General features: G+C 25.5%; 1 protein-coding gene across 2 annotated transcripts; it reads left to right on the plus strand.

Moving 5' to 3' along the window:
* The first annotated feature begins 27 nt into the window (after positions 1 to 27).
* LOC129968444 (pyridine nucleotide-disulfide oxidoreductase domain-containing protein 1-like) lies at positions 28 to 21,236 on the plus strand. 2 transcript variants are annotated; one of them, XM_056082306.1, is made up of 13 exons: positions 28 to 139; positions 3,339 to 3,419; positions 4,180 to 4,299; positions 4,819 to 4,890; positions 5,344 to 5,400; positions 8,649 to 8,722; positions 9,029 to 9,189; positions 10,645 to 10,727; positions 11,456 to 11,561; positions 11,919 to 12,028; positions 12,968 to 13,090; positions 14,835 to 14,972; positions 20,230 to 21,231. In XM_056082306.1, exons 1-13 carry the CDS (start codon positions 53 to 55, stop codon positions 20,476 to 20,478), a joined length of 1,461 nt encoding a protein of 486 aa, XP_055938281.1. In that variant the 5' UTR covers positions 28 to 52; the 3' UTR covers positions 20,479 to 21,231. The 2 variants fall into 2 exon arrangements, with proteins under 2 accessions (XP_055938281.1, XP_055938282.1); XM_056082307.1 differs by having other exon boundaries at positions 34 to 139; positions 10,645 to 10,724; positions 20,230 to 21,236.
* Positions 21,237 to 21,353: the final 117 nt, after the last annotated feature.

Raw genomic sequence — 21,353 nt, forward strand, 5'->3', positions numbered from 1 at the left:
AACTGCAATTGTGATTTGAAGTTTCTCTTTCATTGTTTGCAAACAGGAACGCATGGCTTCTAGTTTAGAGAACTCAGTTTTTGAAACTACTTTTGCTATAATAGGAGGAGGAATTGCAGGTGTTTCATGTGCAGAGCAAGTAATAAAATATTTTATAATAAAATATGAATTTTTTTAAAATATTTATTTGCTTTCAATTTTACTTACGAATTAATTGTTTTTTAAAAGTATGGTAAGCGCAATGAAAACAATTAAGGGGAACCTAACTCTTACTCTGTAAGGAATTCAGTTTTTTTTTTTTTTTTTTTATCGTTAATATGCAAATCTAGCAACGAAACTGATTCAGGGAAAAATTATATTGCTGAAACTACTTGTTTCAAGATCATTTCTGTTTCTAAAATTAAGTAAATTTGTTCCATTTTTTTCATGTTATTTGAATATTTTCCACTGATTCATAAAGGACGAAGCTGAAATGTTAATTGGTATGAATATATGTTTACTGTCTTTTGTCATTCTGGTTAGTGTTCTTAATTTATTGTGAAATATTAATGTTTATCAACACAGAGTAAGAATTATCATTTAAAAACACTCATTGCTTTGCAAATATTTTAGAATCTATGTTTGTGACAAAAGTAGCTTTTTTCTCTTGAATTGATACCATTGACAAAACTTACGAGGATATATTAGTTTTCATTGCAGCAAGTACCTGTAATTTTGTAAAGAGGGGGGGGGGGATTCTTGTTAACCCTTTAACAGTGTTTAATGTAGAAAGTTGCCCTAATTAATTTTACAAATAATGCCTAGAATGCAAAATATTGTTCTTCCTACATGCAAGTTTTAATGTTTTAGAAAGATTCAGGTGCTAAATAGTCACCAATATTAATTTTATTTTATTGAAATAATAGTTAATATTATTGAAAAAAAAAGTATTTTTTTTTTATGCGTTCATAATATAGTAACATGTTAGAACCTTGCATCTTAAAAATAGAATATTTATATTTCACCTGTCACATTCCATTATTTCTTTTTTACTTTGTCTGCAAGTCAGTGTGTATTTCTAAGCGTATTTCAGCTGACATGTATCACTCATTAGCGAGATTTTGAAGTCAGAACTTCTTCATTTTTATGCATTCTTTTTTTCCTTCTTTAATTAATTATAAAGCAGTGAAAAAAAAAAAAGCCAAAAGAAAGTAAAAAAATTATTTTGTTATTTTATTATATTTTAAATGCCTTTTAATAATATATATCTATAATTTTTTTAAATAAATGATTTAGTACTGGGAAATTGAATTTTAAAAAATCTCCTGGGTCCAATATATAGGAGAGTAATTATCACAAATTCTAATCCTTTACAGTTTTCTTAATCATGACATATACAATATAATTTAAAATAATTGTATTGAAATCTGTGCTTAAAATTAAACTTCATGCTTATGAATTAAAATAAAAACATTGACTTTGTTTTAACCCTGAATCATACAATTTAATGCTTATAGGTTATTATAATTTTATAACTAAGTAAGTGCTAGGAAATATGAATGTTGTCTAATTCTTCTATTAAGAAGCATAAAAACAGGCTGATTGTTACAAGTGGATTATGTTTTTATATTTCAATATATGCATTTCAACTAAAATAATATATAGTTGTGGAATTGAAAGAATTTTAATTTCACAAGAAATTTTATTTGCAAATTAAACTTTTTTACTGGAAAAAAAAAGAGAGAAAAAGCATTCTATTAAAATCAAACCAATCTTATATGAACTTCATTTCATCAAATTTAGTAATTATGATATTTGTAACATTGATATATTTATGTTTACTATACTATATAAATTAATCCATATCGATATAAATATCTGATGATATAAGATGAAAAAATATTGTCTTTGATGCTATTTACTTTTATTTCTTCATTAGCAATATAGACTTTATTAATATTTTTTTAAAAAAAATTAATCTATGCAATTCCTAATTGTAACTGTAACATGGATTTCAAGTTCATTTCTATAATAATAGCATTAAAAATAGTAATATAAAGGAAAACAGTCCTAGAAAATTTTTCCTTGTGTTTTACACAATGTTCTTGATCAGTATGAATAAAAATATTTCATATTATGAAAATTAGCTATCTAGTACATTTATAAATTTGGTTCTGTATTAATTTTTAAAATCATTTTTTTTTCCTTATACTGTGTTTTACCAAAGACTGAAAATAATTTCTGTGACTGATTTTTAACAAATAATAATAATAAATAAATAAATAAAGTGGTAACTTTAAAAATAAGCATTGAAAATAATTCAGGCACTTATTTAGGTTAGAATTAGAAAGAAATTATTGGTTAATATATATATATATATATATATATATATATATAACATTATTTGTTGTGAAGCATGATGCAGTTTGAAGACATTGAAGATACTTTTAATTTTGTGACGTCTTTTTATTTCATTTTGAAGAAACAAGCTTATGTACAAGCGATGAGCACACAGAAAGGAATGAGGAAAAAGCGCTTGGACATTTTATCCCTGGTCTTATATAACCTATGATTTTGATAGGGAAAATATTTCTTTACAGTGCTAATGTATTATGAGATTTCAATAGGGATTTTCTTTATACGCGTGGACAAGGTAGGGGAAACACAGGGAGATTTTAAAAAAGAAGTTGCCTGATCAACAATATTTTATCTCTTCACACGCAGTGTGGGAAAGTTAGATTTTAGCTGATTCAACAATTTAACAAAGCTTCTCTTGAATTAATTAAGTAGAGACAGTGGAATTGGATCACGAAATAAGAGAATATTTTAGAATGAAGTTACTATGGGCTAAATTAAGATAAAATCTTGAAAATTAATTAAATTGAAATTAGAATTAAAATATCATTACATATATATATATATATATATATATATATATATATATATATAAGAGATTTAAATATGGCTTTAGTGAATTTAAAATTTATATATGATAACCAGAATAGTAGCATTTTATAATTGCTAGCATAATGTAATATGCTAGGTAATATGATATGATTGTAATATGATATATATTAAATGTATAAAAGCAATGTATAGATAGATTATCTGCAACTATTATTTTTAATTATTAATAAAATTAAAGATAGTATATAGTATAGTTTAATCAGTGTAATTTTTGCATTGAAAAAGTATTAATGCCATGCAACATTATGCTATATTTTTGACTAAATGTGACATGGCTTATTGCAGCATAATTACTTCAATATATGAAAATAATTTATTTTCTTGCTAAAAGTCAGACATATCTAATATCATTTCATGCATGCTGTCTTTTTAATTCCTCTATTTTTCATTAGCTAGCTATAGAGGACCCTGAAGGAAGTGTGATTTTGATTTCAGCTTCTCCCCTGGTTAAAGTTGCAAGAAATATCAATAAAGTAAGTTTCGATTTACATTTTCTTTGTTCAATCATATAAGTAATATTTATAAAAGTAGCAGACATATGTTGACATTATTTATTCCGCAATTGTTCTAGTAGTATTCTTGAATGAATGCATTAATGAAATTCTTATTAAAGTGAACTGCATATTTCCTTATATCCTGGGTATCCTTAGTTTTTTTTCTTATGTGTAATACAACTGATGTAGCAGTTAATTTTTTTTATCTTTACTTAGCATCTGGCACATATGTTGAACATAAGAAAACCCCCCATTCACATAACAATTAGTATTACTTATTGTGCTTATTTTTCTTAATATGTGTTTTGGGTAGATTCATCATTGATGTAGAAAGAAAAGTATAGATAGACATACAGATTATCTAAAAAGAGTACAGATTTTACATTTATTGACTTAAAAATGATAGAACTTTACTGTGGATCCATAGTCAGAGATGATCTTGGATTTTTCTTAGATGTAGTCCAAAGGTAATGTATTTTTTGCGACTATGAGATACTATAAATGTTTAATTTTCTTTTAGATTTAAAAAAGTAATAATTTAAGTATGAAAGTAATAATTTAAGTAAATAATTTTTTATGAAAGTTTTAATAAGGAAAATGATAATAATTTTTTTTCCTTTCTTAAATAAGTTAAATAATTCATTATAAGATATGTTTAAAGAACCATGTGAAGTATTTTTGATTTTAGTATCAATGTTATAATTATTTTGGTTACTAAATTTTTATTTTTTTTGTCTAGATATCAGAAAGATTAGAGGAATTTGATGTAGAAGAAGAAACACATGCATATCTTGAGAAATGCCATCCAAACTGTAAAGTGATTAATTCCTCAGCAATTGAAATAAATGATGAAAGACATGTAAGACTATGTAAATATTTCTATTTTAAATATATTTCAGGATCATTAAGAATACGAATTTTGTGTTATTTAAGAGACATTTTATTTTATTGAATGCATATATATGCACTTTTTTCCAATGAAAAAAACTCCATAAATATTACAAAAACCATATCCACTATGTTAAAGGAAAAATTTCCTGATTTTTATTTTGTTTCAACAGTAATATTATAGAGCATTTTTTTATTCATTTTCCTTTAAATAATATTGCAATTACACCAGATTTTCAGTGAAAAATGTTCACTGATTTTTTTTAGGCATATAGAACAGATGTAATGATGATGAATTCCTGATTGTTTTTTAAATCCTGCTCCTTATTATGATAATTAAATCGAATTTAGTTAAGAATTATTAAGATTAATATTCAAATACTGTTTTATTTTTGATAGTTAATATGTAATAAAAAATAGTGTTTGCATGGTTAAAAATTTGTTTCAAGAACATTTATTAGATTTATACTTCCCCTCTTTTTTTCCCTAGGAAATTCATCTTTCCAATAGACAAATTGTTAGATATAAACGGCTATGTATTTGCTCTGGTGCTGTTCCAAAAGTAAGCATTTTTTTATATGTACAATGTGGAATTTTAAAATTCAATTTGCTTTATGTAATAATATTAGTTTTATGTTAAATGTAAAAAAGTTTTACTTAATTGTAGCATGAATAATTATTTCATTAATATTATTCAAATTTATCTCTATTGATGGAAATCTTTAACATAATTAATACATATTTTCAGTTTATAATTTATATCACATATTTTTTAAGAGATTTTATTAATTAAGGATAAATGAGACTTTTTTATTCTTTTTCATTCATCAAGTCATTATACTTTTTAGATATTTGTCATATAAATTTAGTAATTTCTTTTTAAAAGTGAGATGCTATTTTTATATGACTTGTTCAGAATATATATATACAATTAACTGTGAAGTTGATAAATAATACCTGTGTATATTATTTTTTTTAACATTATTTTATTTATCTATAATTTATCTTGTCTTAGGTAATTGCTAAATCTAGTCCATTTGTATTGGGGATAAGAGATACAGAAACAGTTGAGGTAATACACTTTTTTAGAATCATTTGTATGAATTAATCATACATTGTGTTGTAACTTTGGGCTGATTTTTTTAGAAACTCTGTAGCTTAATTTTTATATTAATTGTTATTAATTTCTGGAAATTTGGTAAATTATTTAAATATATGTTGGTGAATTCAATTTATCTGTTCCCTATAAACAAACTCATTTTAATGATGCTTAATTAAATAAAATGCATTCTTGCTTTAATTTATATAAAAGCATTTTTAATTGAACTCACTTTTTAGAAATACTGAAATGCTTATGACTAAACTTTCTTAGATTTGTCCTGTTTCAAAAGAATAAAACTTTTCTGCAAATTCTCTCTCTCCCTCCCCTTTGTGATCCATTCTGTTTTGTGCCCGATATTTTTTAAATAATCACAGTTTGGACTTGCTTTTCTATATCTTCTAAAATTTTAAATTAATCTTCTATCATTTTAAATATATCTGAAAATTTTATAGAAGCTCATCAGATGTTGCTTCTATAACAATTGCAACTACTTTAAATGATTGCTACTCCCAACTAACTGCTTTTATATATATATATATATATATATATATATATATATATATATATATATATATATATATATATATATATATATATATATATATATATTAACTCTCATTAGTGATGAGATCTTTTCCCACAATCTATATATCTAAATTAATTACCTAAATTACTTGTGTTTTATTCATTGTGTATATGAAAATGGAGCTTGCAATGTTCTAATGAGGATCAATCCCATAAAATCATAACACTATTAAAAACATAAATATTGGATTATCTATTTTCTAAATTTTTCAATATTGTTACTTCATATTTTATTTGTCTAGCAAGTAAACATAATCATTCTTCTTTTAGCTTTTAACAATGGTGGGGATAACACAATTAAATGTTTGATAAAACAAGAAAATAATTTAAATTTCAGAGCAGCAATGTGGTATTTTGATGTAAATTTAACATAAAGTAAATGAATAAATAAATTTAAAAAAAATTAATTAATTGCCAAATGCAGAAATAATGATTAATTATTAAATTGATATCATTAAAAAGAAAAAAAAACTGAAATGGTGCAACATTTATTTTTTGCAATAATATTTTTGTAAACTATCATATAAAAGTGTCAGAATTCACCTTAATTTTTAATTATTTGAAATTCTTCTTTTAAAAATTTCAACAAAAAAAATTACTCCGAGAGATATATTCTCGCATATAAATATGCACTCATGTCCATAAATTAAGGATAATTCGGAATGACGCGGAAATCGAACTCAAAAATACATATATCACCCTTAAAATGACTACAAACATCTTCAAAAGTCGTATGCAAATTGCAGGAAGCCACCAGATGACATCGATAGTACGTCACAATGACGAGAGTGTAAAAGAGTGATGTATAAGGAATACAGGCAAACAAGTAAAATTGTTCGCAAGCGTTTTCTAAGCCTTCAGTGCAATAACCGCATAGTTATGACACAAAGGATGCATTCTTATGATTTTTTACGTGGTAGAATTATCGGCTGTCTGAAATGTGGGCGTACCCAGCTGGAAGTATCCGAGGAACTTGGAATCGCCCAGAGTGTCATTTCCAGGCTTTGGAAACGATTCCAAGGTTGTGGTAATGTGAGTAGACGTTACAGCACAGGTCGCCCTCGAGTTGCAACGCCGAATGAGGACCGGTAGTTGAAAGTTGCTGCCAAAAGAAACAGAAGGAGCACAGCATCAGACCTGTCTCATCAGCTATCTTCAGTCACTGGTACGACAGTTTCAAGATAGACCGTGTACAGACGTTTAGGGCAGATTGGTCTATATGCTCGTAGGTCTGTAAGATGTGTTCCACTTACTGCGACTCACTGTTGCCTGCGGTTAGCCTGGAGTAGAGAGCATACATTGTGGACACCTCAACAGTGGGCTTGTGTGATGTTTTTCGACGAGTCCAGGGTTAGCTTGCAGTCTGATTCTCGCCGGACTTCATATGGAGAGCGGCAGGTACGCGTTACCACCAAGAGAACATCATTGAACGACACCATTACGGTGGTGCAGGATTGCTCGTTTGGCAAGGTTTTATTCTGGGTTCCAGAAGTGGCCTGCGTGTTCAAATTGGAACCATGACAGGCCAAATCTATCGGGACGTCATTGTGAAATAACATCGTTCCGAGCATGGAAATATATTTACCCAACATATCCTGCTCCTTCTTAAATGTTTACCAGATAGAGAAAGTAGTGTTTGTTATCTACTTAAACTACCTATAACTCTTTTCAAACTTCAAACCATGTAAAAAAAAAAAAAAAAAAAATTCTATTCCATTTATTTTGATTTTCAAACTTCTACAATGTTTCCACTACAAAAGAAGAAAAATCAGCTGCTGATAAATAATAATACATAGAGGCATCACAAACATGTACGTTTGTTTCGGGGCGTCATGGACGCAGAATTCGTGTTTATGGATGACAACCCCCGGTCCTCACCGTGCAAACATCGTAAACGAATGCCTTCGATCGGAGGATATCTCCCGTATGGACTGGCCAGCATTCACACCGGACTTGAATCCAGTAGATCATGGGTGGGACATACTTGGCCGACGAGTTGCAGCCCGTCAGCCACCTCCTACATGTCTACCGGAACTTCGGAGCGCATTGCTTGATGAGTGGTGTAATATTCTTCAATCAAGATAATTGATACTCAGCATGCCTAGGCGTTGTACGGACTGTATTGCATCGTCTGGGAGACATACTATGTATTAACCATCATACAAACCATGTAATACTGGTTTTTGTAAATAGGTTTCTTTTGGTAATTTGCTCCAGGGAGTAAAAAATCACAATTTTTATTAATGATATCACATATAGCATCTTTTTTGCTCTTTACCTTTTGTTTAATAAATAAGCTTTACAAATAAGTCACATTTGTTTTGCTTCTGACTCTTTCTTTTCCTGAACTTGCATTATCCTTAATTTATGGACATGAGTGTATATGAGGTATATATATATTCATATGCCAAATTTGGTAACTTTAGTTCAAACAGTCTGGCCTGTAGAATGCCAACACACGCATATTCATATTATTAGAATAAATAGAATTAGTTAAAACTTTTGAAATATATTGTCTCACTATGGTTAAAGTTGGGTAATCTATAATTCTTGAAAATTTTTTAAAGATTCATCATGTTTTACACTGAAACTTATTTTTAATTAAAATATTTTAATGTCTTTTATTTTTATAGGTGTTCCAGAAAAGGCTTTCAGCTGCTAAAAGAGTGTTGATTGTGGGAAATGGAGGAATTGCAATTGAATTAGTGTAATAATTATTGTAAATAATCTTATTATTTTACATAAAACCTATAAAAAGGCAATGAAAAATAATTTAAAATTTAGTGAGTGAAAATATTTTAATATTGAAGTCTTTTTTCTCTAGCCATTTGTTAGAAAAGTTGTTGATTAAAACATTATTTTTAACTTTTTAACATTTCATATATATATATATATATATATATATATATATATATATATATATATATATATATAATTTTGTTTGTATTCATTATTAAAACTATTATAAAGCTTTTTTTTTATAGAAAAAAGTTTTGACAATATTTTTTTAAAGGTATGAAATTGAAAATTGTCAGATTATATGGGCCATCAAAGATAAATCTGTGGGAGCTACTTTCTTTGATGCTGGAGCAGCGAACTTCTTTTTGCCTTGTTTAAAAGAAGGCAAGCAAGAAGGCCCTACTGTGTCCAAAAGGCTGAAGTATGAATTGGAAGGTAAAATGAAGGAAATTATTAATGAATGTGAATTTTTTATCCATGTTATGTTAAAAAGGAAACTTTGTGCAAACCGGTTTTAATATTATACATCAAACTTACTTTTGCAACCTGTCTTTGCAAGAATTTTTGGTACCTTTTTTGAAAAAAAAAAAAAAAAAAAAACTACTTATAAGGAAAAAATAAATAATTAATTAATGGCAACTAAAAATTAAATTAAATATAGTTATATAATGAATTTTAATGAAATCTATTATATTGAAGAATTTGAAAGAAGGTAATTTAGGAAATTTGCCATATTTCAATATTTGCTGTGTAGCCCCATTTTGAGACACATGTTATGATTTAAGAAACTCTATAATGAATAAAAATATTTTCATCCTCTACACACTTTCTTGGAAATATATCTATTTCATTTTGCAGTTTATGAGTAAATTTTTTTTTTTAATCTAATATTTTATAAAGTGGTTTTTTTCTGATATTCATTTGAAATTTAAAATAATTCTTGAGCAGACTAATAAACAACATGAAAATTTTAGTACTTTAAAAATAGATTTGACACATTGATATAATTATGTTTTATTCTCTCTTTTCTATCGTATCTAATTTTATAAAATGACAAAAAGTATTGTTGACGTTTTACTGTCATAAAACTCTATGCTCTAAAGATTATGAAACATATTTCTACTGCAATTATGTTATGTTACTGCTACAATTTTCAAGAATAGTTTAATGGCTATTGAAATGAAATAGCATATGTGATTAACATTATTCAATTAAAATTTAAAGCAATTATTTGTGATTTGTACTTTTTCATCCCCAAAAACTGTTACAAATTAGAATCTACTTATAAAATTATAAATTAGAATCTACTAATAAAAAAAAATCTACTAATAATTTTGTACTTCTGATTGTTAAAACCAATAGTAAATTTGACTAGGATAGTACTATTAGAATTAATATACTAATTCTCTGAAATATAATTATTGAATTCATTATATAATGGCTTACATACTTTTTTAATTTTCTTATTTCCTGTTTATTTTTTAAAACATTATACATAAACAATGAGTATATGTGATAAATGAGTATGAGTATATGTGATAAATGAGTATGAGTATATGTATATTGAAGCTTTATGATAAAAAATTTTCCTGCAACAAACATTTTCTATATTAAGATTTAAATGATATCAAATGATTTTTATAAAAAGATTTCTTTCATGTATGTGATTTGGAGTTTTGGCAATAAAGCAATATATATATATATATATATATATATCATCGGGTCAGATTCATAATACATATTGATAAATAAGTAATTCCTTTAGAATTAATCATAATTTTGATATTTTTCTCTTTTTATTTGGTTGAAAGATATATTATTATTATACTGATATATGTCTCTTCATTCTATATTTTATTAATTATGAAATTTTATTTATATCATATGTAGGTGATTCTCATCCAGAATCTGTTATGGGCAGTGCTTTAGGTCCTGACTGGTCAATGCATGTAAACCTCAAGGGAAAGATGGTGGTATCTATTTCTAATGATTTAAATGTTTTATGAAATGATAAACATTAAATCTATATAATACTAAATATAATAAAAATAATCAGTAATATAATAAAACACTTTTATTCAGATTTATTTGTTAATTTGATTTTAGATCCTGTTTAGGAATATTTTTTCTCAGACTTTATCATTTATTTTCAGATCATCATACTTAATACATATTATTTGATTTGTCAGTAATTCTTAAATACTGCTCTGTTATATAATGTTCTTCCTGACATCTTTTACGTAACATTCTTAAGTGTTTCTGCTGAATAGCAAAATCGATGTTTTTAATCTAATTTTAGTTTTACCAAGTATTTTGCTTATTATCTTAATTCATTTAAATATTAATTTTTTTGAACAAAATATTTGAAATCTGTGTTTTCTATGAAATATATAATTTTGGAAGAAGAAAATATGAAAAATAAAATAACTTGCTTGTTTATTATTGCTGAATCATTTATTATTCACACAATGGTATCATTTAAAACTTTTTAATTCTCCTTTAGCTGTTCCATATTTTTTCTCAATTATATAATAATTTTATTTCTATTCAAATTGTGATTTGCATAAAGAAAAATTACTATTTAACAGTTTATTCATTAATTGATTATATTGTTATTTTTAATTCCAAATATTAATAAAAATGCTGCTAATTATACAATTATATGAGAATGAATAATTATTATTTCTTTTGAATAATAAAGGAGAGACGTAATATTCATATTGAATATGAGTGTGAAATTAAAGCTGTGTATGAAAGAGAGGAATTTTTGAAAATAAAAAGAGAAATATCAGCTGAAAAAACTGAAGGTAAATCAAAATTGCTTTTGTATTTATATTTGATTTCATAAATGTTAATCGCTGATGCAGTTTGCAAAATTTTTTGATCCACTAAGACATTTTTTGTAACAATGAAAGATTTAGTGACATAAGAATAAATTATTTATGAATAAGAAATGAAAACTTATATTCTGTATTTAATTTGAATAAATATATGTGTATTTAATTTTTTAAATAATTTGAATTAATTTTTTAAATAAAATTTTAAATATTGAAAGAAAATTTAAGTATTTGTAATCATATTTTTTTTTGAATATTGAAGCACTATTGTGCTACTTTTTTCTGTTGTATTACAACTGATTTAGTATTTTTTATGAAATCTTTTAGATTCATGGCCAGTATTTGCAGAATTAACTAATGGCAAAATTCATGGTTGCGATTTTATTATTAGTGCTACAGGTGTTGTTCCTAACACTGGCTTGTTGCAGAAAAATAAAGTAAGCCTTTGAATGAATTAAAAATTTTAAAAATTGCTATTGTCAAATTTCACATTAAATGCTCATAATATTGTACAAAATACTTAGAATTATATGAATTATGTTTCCATGATATTGAATACATCAGTAAATCACCACATAGGAAATATCTATTAAAAAGAAATTAGTAAATATAGTTGAATTAATATTTAATATAAAGATACCCGTGTTCATTTCAGTCTGTTACTTTAACTTTGCAGTCTATCTCTCCCTCTCCAAATTCGTAAATTTAACTTTTTCATTCCAGCTCAAATACATTAAAATATTGGAATGCTTTCAAAGATAAGAAAACATCTTAACCATTTCAAAACTTATAATGATAGCCCGTGTTCTTAAGTGGTTGATATACAAAAAAGGACCCCCTTAACTGAGGCTATTAGCAAAAGTATACTCTCTGTGAGAATCTCAGAAAACTTCCCTATCCTCTCTAAATCCATCAGGGCGAGCTTCTCTAATGAATAAAGCACACATCATTGGTATTTAATCAATTACAATTAACAATAGGGCAGGAAAACCACACATCTTCTGGAGTATAGGACTTTTCAGTATTGACAAAGTTAATGATAATGGTTGCTTATCAGTTGCAACCATTTATTCTTATAGAAATGAATAAACTATTTTTGATAAAATTTATCATTTTTCATTGTTGCAATAAAAGTATTTGCTTTTTGTCAAAAACTATTTATACTGAAATTATTGTTATATTTAATGTTATTAAAGGAATATGTAATGGACATAATTTCTTGCTTTTTAATTCTTTGTATTTATTCTAATTTTTTTAATGAGAAGTATCTTAAATTAGTCATATCTTTATTAGTTGATTCATTTATTATAAACTTTTCTTATGTTTTACTAAATGAAGTTCATAGATCATTCATAAATAATATTTGTTTCAATTAGTTTGACTTTGCTACTGATGGGGGTATAAAAGTGAATGATCAGATGAAAACAAATCTGGAGCACATATTTGCTGCTGGTGATGTATGCACTGCATCATGGTCTTTATCAAAACATTGGTTTCAGGTAAAAAGATTAATAATATTTCAATATCTTTTATATATAGTTCTTTTATTAAAGTGGTATTAAAGGATAATGAAGTGTTTATTAATAAGAGTAAAATAGCTCTTTACTACTCATTAAAAATAGATATTTCTTGTTCATTATTTTTTAAATGCTAAAAGAGACTTTTTAAGGAAAATTCTATTACCTTTCTGTCACTTGTGTATTTTTATTATTTGTAATGAGCTCTAATGCAAACAGAAATAAAACAAAATAATTGCAGCTTTTCATATTTGAAAAATGATAAAAGTGTGAATAATACAATGGAGAACATCATGAATTGTTCCCCTCAGAATTAAGAAAAAAGCTCTTATGATTTACTTATATATTTTTAACAAAATCTCATGGGTATATGTACCTTTTCATTAAAATAAATATGTATGCTTTAATTTTACCTTTAAAGAAATTTTTCAAGTTTATCTTCTTTTGAAAAAGTTTTACCATATTGTTGAATTTAAAATTTAATGTTATTAGGCATTAGAAGCAAGGCATTTTTTGTAAGATTATCACTGTGCTTAAAGTTGCAATTTTTCCTAAGCAGTGCTAACAAAATTATTTGACTTTTCTCAGTTTGATATTGAATATATATTGCATTACTTAATATTTTTTAATATTTCATAATTTAATTTTTTCTATATGGGAAAGTTGATGAATTTGTTAACCTTTACATTATTGGAAAGCTTATCAACATATTTCTGTTTGTTAATATTTTAACGAATTTTTCGTTACTTTAAAAAATAAACAATGTACAATAACTTTTTAAAGTATTCCGTTTATAAATCAAAAGTACTTTTCTTTAAAAATAAGAATTTGCAGTTTCTTTTTAAATTATTGACGTAATTTTTACAGTTTAAATGATACGTTAATAATTTCTGTTTGTGAATGTGAAAAAATATAAATCTCCATAAGCCAGTTTGTCAGATTTGTGTTTTCAATTTTAAGGAACAATATTATTGAAAGTACTTGTTGGAACAATAAAATGGCCATAATCCACTTTTCTTTCAATTTTTGCATTTTTCTTCCTTTTAAAATTTTTCCAAAATTTAAAAAATATACATAAGCAGTAATAATAATAAATGGAACAGTCTAACACATTGCCAAGAGGGAGAAAATATTGCCAAACACTTAAAAAGGATCGAGCATTTTACAATCAAATCATTGTAAAGTAAATCACCAGACGCCATTGTCTATAGTTTTAATTCTGATACCTTTATCTAAGACTAGCACATTTATTTTTAAATGCTTATTACTTACACAAAAATATAATAATAGAGTTCTGTAGGTTTTGGCGCTTTTCCGTTAACTGGAAGCATTTCGTCAATATCACATATTTCATTTTGGCGACAATGCTAATAAACCAACAATAATAAATAATTCCGAAAATAAAACAGATCATTTCTCAAAAACAAAAAAACTTATTTCATCAAAATAAATAGTTTATTTCTTTTAAAATTAATTTTTTTCTTAAATTGAAGAAATATAAACTTTAGAAATAAAAAGGGCTATATTGACGATATTTAACGATTTATTGCTTGTGCCCAACTAATGGGAAAGTACTAACTTTTTTTGCGAGATTAACGAATTCGTATTTAAGACTCCTCGATTTAGCCTTTGAAAATATTCCAAAAATTCTCAGTTTATACACGGTATGGCTTATAAATTGTTTTAATATCTATTAATTTTTTAATACTTTTTTTTTAAATGCAAGATGCGACTATGGACACAAGCTAGACAAATGGGAGCATACGCTGCTAAATGTATGGCTTGTGATATGCGGGGAGAAACTGCTATTCTTGATGTGTGTTTTGACCTTTTCACTCATGTGACTAAATTTTTTGGATACAAGGTAACATTTCTGCTTTACTTTTTTGAAATTGTTTTACACCTTGATATGCATTATTATCAAACTATAGGTTCTTTAAATGAATAATTTTTCTGTTTCATGTCTTCTTATATATAATATAATATTTTTATGTTTTTGGTATTTTTTGAAATTGTTCAATTAGATTAAGATTAATGTTAATTTTTTGCTGAAAGTTTATGCCATTATTGATGGATTCTAAAATATATAATATGCAATTTAAAATGAATTTAGTATAAAATCGATTCTTAATAAAGAAAATCTATTATTTTCTGAAATTAAATATGAAAATTTAATCCTTATAGTTCACATTGACATTGAACAAAGCTTTTGCAAAATTCATTTTCAGTTTTATGCAGACATTTCACTACTGGGTACTTGTGGATATTTACGGCCCCTGGTTTACTTGACAATTTTCAGATTGCACCAAGATTGCCGAGCTTTATTATACATAATGCAACCTCTTTGCATTATTACTTATTTGCTTAAGAATAAAATCCCAGGATCCTAAATATCCATAAGTACCCATTATTGTTTTATATGCAACAAATATATTATATGCATTCTTTAGCATTTATCAAAAATTGTAACTTTTTAAAATATCAAAAACTGTGATTAACTAATATAAAACTGCCAATACTTATGTATATTGAAAATAATAAAATAATCATGAAAGCAATATTTACAAGAATATTTTTTTTGGTTGTGTGTGTTTGTAATAAAATTATTATAGAAATAATCTTGCAATTCTAAAACAATATACTTAAGTATTGGCTGTTTAATAAATTTTTCTATAAATGCACTTATATAAGGTTAAATATATTTTATTCAATTTTTTTTTTTTTTTCATTTCACAATGTTTCAACATTATGTCAAAAATAGTCAGAGTAATTTCTCATGATACATATGAAAAATAAGTCAATTAAAATAATAAGTTAAATTATTTCAGGAATTAACTTTGAATATCTTGAAATGTTTTAATGTTGAATATCTTGTTTTAATAATGATAATTCAGTTCATTAATAATTCCTCACAAATCAAACAAGTTAAGTTTACCTCTCTTCGATTTTAATATCCTTTTTTGATAAGATGCGATTTCATAATTCTAATCATACTATGAAATTTTATTGCAAATTTATGTATAAAATTTAAATAAATCATTTATAAGCTATGAAATTTTAACTACTCATAATGTGCGAAGCCCATTGCTATATTGCAAATTTGATTTAAATCTCAAATATTTATCTATTACTAGCCGTCTTTGGCGACCAGCCGGTTCGCCAGTATTACCGCTCGCTACAATTTTCAATTAAATATTTTAAGTAACTGGTCTCTTAATAGATTCTCAAACAAAACATTTTTAATCTTCAAATTTTGATAGTCATACCAAACTTATACTATTGTTTAGATCATTTTATTCAATTTACTATATATATTTTGCTAATTTGTTGTCATTTCCGGTAAAACTTCAATTTTAATTTAAAGTGGAAATGATGAAATTGCAGTTAATATAAAGATATTTTTTTAATAAAACCAAGTGTTTTATTTTATTTATCATCTTTATTGTTATTTATTTATTGTTATTATTATTGAATATGAGTATTGCAAACAGAATCGCTCGGTATATAAGTCTTATGTGAACTACAAAATATTTTCCATAATTTATGTAATATTTCAAAGAATAATTCACCAAAAATTTCTCAGATTCAGCATAAAATTCAGTTTTTAGTTTTGCTTTCAAGAGGATTGAAATGAAATCAATAATAATATTTTGTTCCGGCCTATAAATATATTTCAAAAATTATGAAGTCTAAATTTAATGCAGTAAGGTATCATATTCTGAGAAATATCCTGGACACACAAATTTTAAATAAATGAATAAATGTTTCTATTTTCCACGATCAACTAAGACTTATTTATGAAGTTTTGAATGTTAAAAATTTAGAAAAACTCAACATTTTCATAATCTTAGGCCAATTAACCTTGAGAAACCTGCGCGCTGATTGGCGTATTTTCTTTGAAACGATCGATGGAAAATCTAAAATTATCCTTTTTTATTGAATAGTGATATTCAAATTTTCATAAATCAGTCAGTTTAAGTGATTGATTTAGTTGACTGGAAATTAACTCTTTTTATTTAAAATATTAGTGTTTCAAGAACAATTTATTAATCATGATTTACACAGCAGAAGCTTTATGTAAAATCAAAAATTCTTTATTTATTAGAGCATTTATTGAATCAAATTACATAAAATATAATCATTTTCCATTTAGATCATTTTAGCAGATCTGTGTCTTACTAAAGGTTTACAAATTAGCTGTGTGGCCCTGATTTGAATGGATATCCTGTTCATATTAAACAAAACTTGCCTTAAAATAAAACTGATTTATTAGATTAATAATATAGAGAGTGTAAAAGATCATAAAATAATTTTTCTTGAATTTATTTTTTAGAAAAAATAATATTTCATATTTGTTTCACTTCCTACAGACACGTGCCGAAAATTATATTTTTGCAGATTTCATTTCCAAAAATATTTAATTTATTTTTAATTGGAGCTTTAATCAATGTGATGGCAACACTTTGAAAAAAGCTAATTTTTTCGCATGAATGCAAAACATGCTCGTGCAGCTTAAATTTTATTTTTATTTTGTACGAAAAAAATTGTTGAAAAATATAATTAAAATATTTATTTAAAAATGCATTAAAAATAGAAATTTAATTTTATTGGTATCATTTAAAAGATAAATTTTTGATCTTTAACTTTATATAAAATTATTTTTTGTGCAATAATATTTTCGGAAGTTATAGCAGAAACATGCCAAAATTTCGCTTAATTTTTAAATAAATAAAATTCTAATTAAAAATTCGAAAAAATAACCCGCAGGTGCACATTCCCGGCCTCCAAGGTATACACGTGCCAAATTTGGTAGATGTAGGTTGAATGGTCTGGCCTGTAGAGCGCCAACACACACACACACACACATTGAGCTTTATTATAAGTATAGAGAAATATTTGATGACAAATAAAATAAATAGGCTGTGCTTACTTTTATCAACAGAATTGTCTGCAATCTTAAATTATTTGAAAAATTTCTTATTTAAAACTAGAGCTTTATTTGTTTTGGATTAAATTAATGTTAAGATTTGATGTCACTCAAGGGCTACTGTAATAGTATATATTGAATTATAAATCAGGTTGTATCTTGAATAAATATTTTTGTATTCTGTTAATTTTTCTTATTTCAACAAACTTAGATATAAATTTTAAGTGTATTTTCCACTATACCCAAGTTTCTGAAATAAAGATTACATTTTTTGCTTACTCATTTTGATTTAAATGTTAAAGATACTAATTTTGTATTTTTGATAAATGCTTGACATATTGTTTTATGAAATAGTTCATCTTAGTTTAAATTAGTGCTAAATATAAAATAATTCTTATAGAAAAATTTGCAAATATAAAACAATTTTTACTGTTAGTATATAATTTTGTCACTTGATCTTAAGCTTGTTATTTTGTATGTGTTGTATCTAACTCCTCATTCAACTGATAAGATTTTAAATCCTTGTTAACCTGTCATTTTTTTAATTTAATATGCAAACAAATAATATTAAACTTTAATATTTACGTAAATATGTCCTCAAATAATAGGATTATAAATTGAAAATAGAAAGTGACTAGACTTAAACAGTGATTGTATTTCTTGTAGGAACTGAAATAACTTCCCCAAGGAATAAGTTGGCCCTAAATTTAATAGCTCAGTAATTTCAAATACATATTCTAAAGTTATTTCCACTTTTCTGTAATGATTGTTTAATGCCAATGTTAATTACCAGACCAATCAAAATGATTGGTCTGTCTCTGGTAGAATCTATGTCCATGTTGATCTCTGGTAGTTCTAATGTTAAAAATGTATTTCATGCTGTCTCTCTGCATTACAAAATAATAAAATTTTATATTATTTTTCTTTCCTAGCTGCACAAAATAATATTACAATATCTTTTAGTTCACAAAGTTGTTCATCATAAAATATATGTAGAATGAAATATTCCGTGTATATTTTTCAAATTATTTTAAATATGCTGAATATCTTTCTTTTGTGTTGATTGTTATAAGAAATTTAGTGATTTTCTCTGAAATTAAAGAGGTGTTGTCGTTTAACTGTTCCTGTCCTTTATATTGACTAATCTTCAGAATTTATTTGTATATAGTAAGGAAAGGAAGGATGGTTTGATATAATTTATCCATTTTATAAAATTTTAGATTTTTTTTTTTGTTTTTTTTGTTTATGTAAATCATACTACTTTAAAATTGAGTTTTTTTCCTTCACGAAACCCTTTTTTTTCTATGCTGCATCACATTTATGGTGCTGAAATATTTTTATTTATCTGTTATATAAAAAATCAAATTATAGAATATGCACAAAATCTAAATGCCCCAAAATGTTTTTTTAAACTTTATAATTAGAAAAGAAAAAAAAAAAAAAAAAAAAAGAAGCTAGTATAAATAAATAATGATGCAAGGAAGCCATGCCCCAAAGGCATGATTAAAAAATATTGGACGTATTATTAATTCTTTTATTTTTGAGAGGGAAAAATGTTAACAGGAGGAGTTTTGAATGCATATCACACAAAACTAGAGTGAGAATCTTTAAAAAAATGTTTGAGCCTATTCAGCTAAGCATATGTAAAACAGATATTGAATGATTACAAGTTGAATAAATAAATGAATATTTCCCACCAGCAAATGTTGATAGGTGAATTGATAATTTCCCAGTTCTCAATCGTGTTAAAATAGTGCGAAATTTTCTAGGAAATGTAGGCTTCATATCTATGCTCGAATTAATTTCAAAGATTTGTTATAAATCATAATATTCTAATCATTTTGCTGCTGGGAATGAAAAATGAGATACATATTTCTTGTAACTTTTCAGAGATATCTGTGTAGGCAAGAAAATAATGACTAAGCCCTCTCATTTTCCAAAATTTCTACATGTAAAAGAATCTAATTTCAATTAGTTTTAAAAATCTTGCAAATAAATTTGTTTGTGTAAATCTAAAATATTAAAAAAAAGAAAAAGGATGGCTATGTCCATGCAGAGATGGGGGAAAACCTTCTTACTTAAAATCAGTGAAATTATCCATTGACTGCATTATCTTGCTGTTTTAAATTATTTTACGCTGTTCTAAAAGTTCCCATAATTTGTAATATTTCTTTATTAATTTCTCTTTTTACAGGTGGTTTTACTTGGACTGTACAATGGACAAAAACTAGGTACTGACTACGAGATAATAGTACGATCTTCCGAAAGAACAGAATATGTTAAAGTGGTTATGCAAGATGGCAGGATGCAGGGAGCCGTTTTGGTTGGAGAAACTGACTTAGAAGAGACTTTTGAGAATCTTATTCATAATGCCTTAGATTTGTCCGTGTATGGTGAAGATATTTTAAACCCTGATATTGATATTGAAGATTATTTTGATTGATTATATATTTATTAAGTTTGATGGAATTCAACCAGGTTTGAGCTTATATTTTCCATTATGTATTGAATCCTTATATTAATAATTTTAATATTTGTATTTCATAAGCCTGTATAAGATATATTTTCCAAAACTTTTATGTCTTTTTTTCCTTCAATATTATCATTATAATTTATTTTCAGTCACATTTCTAATATCCTTTAGAATAGGTTAAAATTATTTCACTTTCAGCTTTTCGAATAATTTGAAACTAGTAGTAAAGTAACTCTCAACAATTCATTTTTAAATTGCTGTGGCCAACTTTAATCAGCTATGATTGGATAAGAAATTGAATATAATAGAGCATAGATATGTAAATGTTTTGAAATAATTTTTATTGCTTTCTTAAAGAGTTTACTCTCTACATTTATATAATTTTTTTTTTTTCTAATTTTCACTGCAGAATAATGTATACATAATAAGTCATTTTTCATATAGTGAGTTTTTATCCTTTCCTTTTCTTATGAACAACTAAGTATTTTTGTGAATTCCTAATATTTTCAATTCATTGGTTTTACCAGCATGTAGAAAACTCTAAAAATTAGGACTTCTAAATTCGCATTCTTGCTTGCATATGATTAAATTATTACAAATTTTGTTTCAACAATTAATCATATTTAATTGTCAAAAGTAATTTTAATTTTTTAAAAAATTGTGCAACATTTATTGAATAATTAAGGAATTTTTGTATTAAAATATATTTTACTGATTGTCAGAAATCAAATAATTGTTGTGATTCACCAATAAATTTTGTAAAGCAAAATTATTTAATTCCATCATTTTCCACAGTTAAATGTTATTGTGTAGTTATAATAAATATTCTAATTTTAGGAAATGAA

This window comes from Argiope bruennichi, chromosome 5, assembly GCF_947563725.1.
Source record: "Argiope bruennichi chromosome 5, qqArgBrue1.1, whole genome shotgun sequence".
NCBI lineage: Eukaryota > Metazoa > Arthropoda > Arachnida > Araneae > Araneidae > Argiope > Argiope bruennichi.

Coding starts and splice junctions, on each gene's coding strand:
- LOC129968444 (XM_056082306.1), top strand. CDS start 53: ATGGCTTCTAGTTTAGAGAACTCAGTTTTTGAAACTACTTTTGCTATA. Junction 13,091..14,834: donor TATCAAAACATTGGTTTCAG/GTAAAAAGATTA, acceptor TTTAAATGCAAG/ATGCGACTATGGACACAAGC. Junction 14,973..20,229: donor CTAAATTTTTTGGATACAAG/GTAACATTTCTG, acceptor CTCTTTTTACAG/GTGGTTTTACTTGGACTGTA.